Source organism: Aquarana catesbeiana, linkage group LG02 (assembly GCF_042186555.1).
Source record: "Aquarana catesbeiana isolate 2022-GZ linkage group LG02, ASM4218655v1, whole genome shotgun sequence".
In the NCBI taxonomy this organism is placed as follows: domain Eukaryota; kingdom Metazoa; phylum Chordata; class Amphibia; order Anura; family Ranidae; genus Aquarana; species Aquarana catesbeiana.
Window position 1 is genome coordinate 547,703,342 of NC_133325.1, and position 6,000 is coordinate 547,709,341.

The 6,000-nt window shown below is 40.5% G+C and overlaps 1 protein-coding gene across 1 annotated transcript in view; it reads left to right on the forward strand.

Moving 5' to 3' along the window:
• Positions 1 to 5,251, forward strand: part of SORT1 (sortilin 1) — a 243,094-nt gene extending 237,843 nt beyond the window's left edge. Inside the window, exons 19-20 of the mRNA XM_073615905.1 lie at positions 658 to 778; positions 3,731 to 5,251. Coding sequence (XP_073472006.1) covers positions 658 to 778; positions 3,731 to 3,745 — 136 coding nt within the window. The 3' untranslated portion in view covers positions 3,746 to 5,251. The remainder of the gene's footprint in view (positions 1 to 657; positions 779 to 3,730) is intronic.
• Positions 5,252 to 6,000: the final 749 nt, after the last annotated feature.

Here is a 6,000-nt window from a genome sequence, read left to right on the forward strand (position 1 = left end):
CTGGTGATCCTGCTTTTATTTCAAACTGACCAATCAAGGCATGAAAGCATATCCATCTCAGTGTGGTACATTTTCTACTGTCCCTCCAATGGCCCACACTTGTGCCCCCCCCGCCTCCTCCTGTCCACAGCCATTCACTGGGAAGATTGGTACATTGCTCAACTCCTGAAAAACAACCTCACCTCAATCCCTCCTCCACCAAATGATTGGCAAACCAGGTCCAAAAAGACATGGATGAGTGTGTTTGTGGTGGAGGAGCTTGACTGGTCTGTACAGGGTCCTGAGCTCACGCCGATAGAACACCTTTGGGATGAATTGGAGCAGAAGCTGAGCCAGTCCTTCTCATCCACATCAGTGCCTGACCTCAAACGCGCTTCTGGAAGAATGGTCAAACATTCCTGTAGAAACACTCCTAAACCTGGTGGACAGCCTTCCCAGAAGAGTTAAAGCTGTTATATCTCCAAAGGATGGGCCAACTCAGTATTCAACACTACGGACTAAAACTGGGATGCCATTAAAGTTCATTAGCGTGTAAAGGCAGGTGTCAAAATACTTTTGGTAATATAGTGTATGTAGCCCCGAGTAAAGAGACTTAGTATACTTTTAAAGGACTCCTATTGAAATATTGCTTAATTAAATTTTGTCCATTTCCCACAGATTCCTTGTACACAGGTACTCCATCCTGAGGGAGCATGTGGATACTACAGGAGATGAACATTTGGATTCAAACATTGGTGCAGCTCACAGAAGCAACAGTTACCGTGATGACTCTGATGAGGTAGTGTAACATGCTATGGATTGAAAATTACTTTATACTTTTACTAATTCAACTTTTATTTAATTTTCTATTTATCTTCGTTTCATTTTTGCAGAAATGGAGTAAACCAGTATATAAGATACACCTTGAAACCCAAATTAAGTTGAAATGTTTTATTTCATATGAGGAAAAACGGGGAAGAGTTAGAGCTTCTGTTGAGTTTTTTTTTGTAATCTGTGTGTGTTGGGGTGATTTCCCTTTACTTCTTGTCAGTACAAACATTCATGGGAAATGTCGGTGTGTAGAGATGCATCTTCATATGAGAATCTCAATACGAGTGTTGTCTTGATGGAAAACTATGGCATTGGCAGCTCTCAAAAAATGGCCATAAACGTGTTTCAAAGGTATCAAGAGGAAAGCACCACAGAAATAGTTCAAAGGAATTTATAAAGTAGCTTATAAATTATAAATAATATGGTTCGCTCCCGATATTCAATCTTCATCCACCACATTTCAATACCAATTTTAAATATTTTCTCATCTTAACCATGAAAGAATTTGCAGTAGTGCAGTATCGTAACACTCTTGAATTTATTTAAACCCCTTTAAAAACACAAACATTATTGTAAAAGTATCAAATATCCGTTAGTGAACCTGCTTCCCATCAATGAGCTGGACCACCGGCATCTTGCTTGCTTGTGGCTTGCGACATATCCCCTCCAGGATTTTATATATATATATATATATATATATATATATATATATATATATATATATATATATATATATATATATATATATATATTATTAAAGTTGGGGGTTGTTTAGCTCTAGTAGTAGGTGCTTTTGCCGGTGACTCAAATTAACTCCGCTCTGGCCTAAGCCCTCGGGCAGTTTCACTGCCTCTTGCAGTCACACATGTTCTGGCTGCCTCCTGGAGACTGTCTCTTGGTGTGGAGCCGTCTCCAACTGGGAGCCCTGAGGTATTCCCATAAACTCATTATAAGGGCTCACCTGAGCACACATCCTGCTGGTCAGCCGCAAAATCTGGACACAGGGTTAGAGATCCCGCCCCACCCAAGACACTGTGGAATCTCCAAACTACAGAGCCCCATGCTGGAGTACCAAAACCTGGAGAAAACTGCTCTCACAGCTTTCTCCAGGTTTTGGTCCACATCTATGCTCTGCAGCCTTGCACCAAGCAAATGTGCACACCCTGTGTCCCCCAAACTACCAATTTTACCATGACAGCATCTCTTACTGTCACAAAACATTATATATATATATATATATATATATATATATATATATATACTGTATTTATTGGCGTATAACACGCACTTTTTTCCCCTTAAAATCAGGGGGAAATCGTGGGTGCGTGTTATACGCCGATCCCCCGCCGATTGTGAGCCTTTTGGCCGCTCTCGGCCATTCTCGGCGGCTCTCGCAGTACCGAGTGAGCCGCCGAAAGCCGAGTGCGTCCGAAAGCCGCCGAAAACGGCCGAGAGCCTCCGAGAATGTCCAAAAGCCGCCAGAAGAGGTTGAGAGCTGCCGAGAATGGCCGGGAGTGCCCGAGAAAGGCGGCACCATTTTCAAAAACAGTGCAAGGCAGATGGACACTGACAAGGCTGCAGTGAGGGACACAGCTGCAATGAGGGGCTACAGATGGACACTGACAAGGCTGTAATGGGGGACACTGACAAGGCTGCAATGAGGGACACTGACAAGGCTGCAATGAGGGACACTGACAAGGCTGCAATGAGGGACACTGACAAGGCTGCAATGAGGGACACTGACAAGGCTGCAATGAGGGACACTGACAAGGCTGCAATGATGGACAAGGCTACAGATGGACATTGATGGGCATTTAAATGTAAGTTTTTTTTCTTAACCTCCCTGGCGGTTTTCCCGAGTGTGGCTCGGGGTTAAAATTCAGGACCATTAGCGGTAACCCCGAGCCACACTCGGGATTACATCGCAGGATCCTGGTGTGGCTTTACTTACCTTGTCCCCGGGATCCTGCGATGTTCCCTGCTGTGTCTGCGGGCTCTGTCCTCCTCCGAAGCCTCTCCGTGCCAGGCTCCGTTCCCTGTGAGCGGCGCGGGGACCTGATGCCGGCGGTTGCAATCGCCGCTGGCCACGCGCATTTGCGTGCACGAGAGCCAGCACAGGGATTTGTGTGTGTGTGTGTGTGTACACACAAATCCCTGTTCTGTCAGGAGAGAGGAGACATATCGTGTGAACCTAGTAAGTAGGAACAACAATATGTCTCCTCCGTCAGTCAGTCCTATCCCCATACAGTTAGAACACACTGAGGGAGCACAAATTTAACCTTTTGATCGCCCCCTAGTGTTAACCCCTTCCCTGCCAGTGACATTTACACAGTAATCCGTGCATATTTATAGCACCGATTGCTGTATAAATATCAATGGTCCCAAAAATGTGTCAAGTGCCCGATCTGTCCGTCACAATGTCGCAGTACTGATAAAAATCGCAGATCACCGCCATTGCTATTAAAAAAAAAAATAATAATAATAAAAATGGCATAAATCTTTCCCATAGCTTGTAGACGCTATAAATTTTATGCCAACCAATCAATATATGCTTATCACGATTTTTACCAAAAATATGTAGAAGAGTATATATTGGCCTAAACTGATGAAGAAATTTTTGTTTTTTAAAATTATTTGACGATATTTATAATAGCAAAAAGTTAAATATAAATAAATATATATATATTGTTTTGTGTATTTTTCTGCATATCTTTCAAGATCTTCTGCTGGTCTCCTTGAGAAGTTTGGATGCACCCTTGTTCTGTCTTTTTCATAATTTTTGCAAGTGATATACTTGGTATATAAGGTGACATATGTTTATCCTGTATTAATGCAACTAAAACTTTTGTTTAAGATTAGTAAAATCTGTCTAGATAATACATATTGATATGATATTCAAACCCATTTTTTTTCCTTTCAGGATCTTTTGGAATGATGCTTATTTTTAGGGGGAAAAGAGAATTGTGTATGGTCTTACCCTTCTCAGATCTAATTTGCTGTGAAATGAAGCACCAGTGATGCAGAATACACAGAAAAAGGACCCTCTTCCTTCGGTTTTCTGCAAAGAATGGTGGTTGTACTTTTAACAGAGTTCTTCCAAATGAACAATTTATGTTGGAAGCATGAAAAATTTTAGAAGCCTACACATCTGGCCATTCCAGCTTTGCCTCCAACATTGTTCTAACGTTGAGCCTTTTCTTTTGTAACATAATTTTGGAGCTAGGATTTAATGGGTGAAATACACAGAGGTCCATAATAATCACTGGCTTCGTTGCAGCATTTTTAATTCTCTGATGGGCCATTCCACCCAAAAACTTGTATATCCAGTTTGAGTTAACTTCAACTTATTTCCCTGATTACTCAACTGCAATTTTAGTCTCTTCCACCAGATATGGAGCCTTACCACCTGCAGCAAGGGATGTCTCTCATTCTAAGCTGCATTTGCCATAATGTAATATTAATAGAAACTTTTTAATGGTTGGGCTGACCTGAGAACGCAAATGAAGATACCAGTAGGCATATGTGTGTATTTAAGCTTCCCTTCTGGCTCAGGTTGTTTTGGAAGGCGCTCTTTCCCTAGAAAAATAATCTCACCACCTGTATGTTTGCATTATTAGCTTATGCTCTGTAGCAGTTTTTATTAGTTTGATGCAGATTTTGGTGGCAAGGGGGAAGTCTTGGTTTATGGTATCTCCAAAATTTTATTTTTAATTTTACACCACTTGTTTCAACTGTACAACATTTTAAGTGCTGACTAGAAATGTTTCACCTAATGAAAAAGTGTCAAGCTTTCCTAGTTTTTTGTAAATAGTTACTGCTTGTTCATATTATAAATCTTGCACTTAAAAGGGTCAGAGTAAGCAAGATACATGTTTTCTGATAGGCCTTATCTGTATATGTTTGTGAAATAAACAAATTTTTATTATTTTGGGTTATTTTGGTTCACAAAACCATCAGCATTGTCACACACTAAAAATAAGAAATATAATTAGTAAATTATTGTAGTAAAACAAGTGATGACCTCTTGCACATCAGGTGTAAAATGCAATAATGACAATAATGCAATACAGATGATAGAGTGAATGCAGCTAGCAATGTCTTCTATTTAATCATTGCTTCTATGCTTACTATTTTGATTGTGTCTTCACATATTTTAAGATGCTAACTGCATAAATTTACAGTTTCATGAGGAATACAAATTTTCTTGTACATGGGATGATTTTTTTTTTTTTTTTTTAACAAAGTCAAAGCAGCTTATATTTTTAAAACCATTAATATATTCATATTACAGCCTGTCTTGGCATACAGATAGGTCTGAAGGTCTTTATTTACTTGAAAACCATTTAGCGTTCCTACAAAATGTATGTTCTTTTGTACATGAACACTGTATGCTGTGTGTGTGTTTAGAGGACAAATAAAGCCTGTTTATGATCTAAAAATATTTTTATTACTTTTAAAGTTTGTTTCTGAAAAATAAAACCATGTATAGAATAATACGAAACAGATCTCTTTTCTATCAAAGGAAGCAATCATTTACAAAGGTGGATTTATTAACCAATTTGGAGAAATTGTCCATAGTAATCCTTGTTAATGTGTAGCAGTGACTCCTATGAGTAAGAGCTCCAGTACTGCTCCAATTTTCCTTGCTTCTGTTAATGCAGCTTCTTTAACCACTTCAAAACGGGGCACTTTTTACCCCCTTCCTGCCCAGGCCAATTTTCAGCTTTCAGTGCTGTCACACTTTGAATGACAATTTTGCGGTCATGCAGCACTGTACCCAAACTAAATATTTATCATTTAGTTCACGCAAATAGAGATTTATTTTGGTGGTATTTAACCGATTGCTGACCGCCGCATGTAGATATACGTTGAGGCAATGGCACAGACAGGCAAATAAGCGTACAGGTACGTCCCTTTAAATTTGCCGCCGTGAGCTCCATGAGTGTGATCGCGGGTCCCACGGACTCTATGTTCGCGGGGATACCCGCGATCGTCTCACGGAGAGGAAGAACGGGGAAATGCTGATGTAAACAAACATTTACCCGTTCTCGTTCTGCCTAGTGACAGGACACTGATCACAGCTCCCTGTAATCGGGAGCGGTGATCAGTGTCATGTCACACATAGCCCATCCCCCCTACAGTTAGAATCACTCCCTAGGACACACTTAACCCCTACAGTGCCACCTAGTG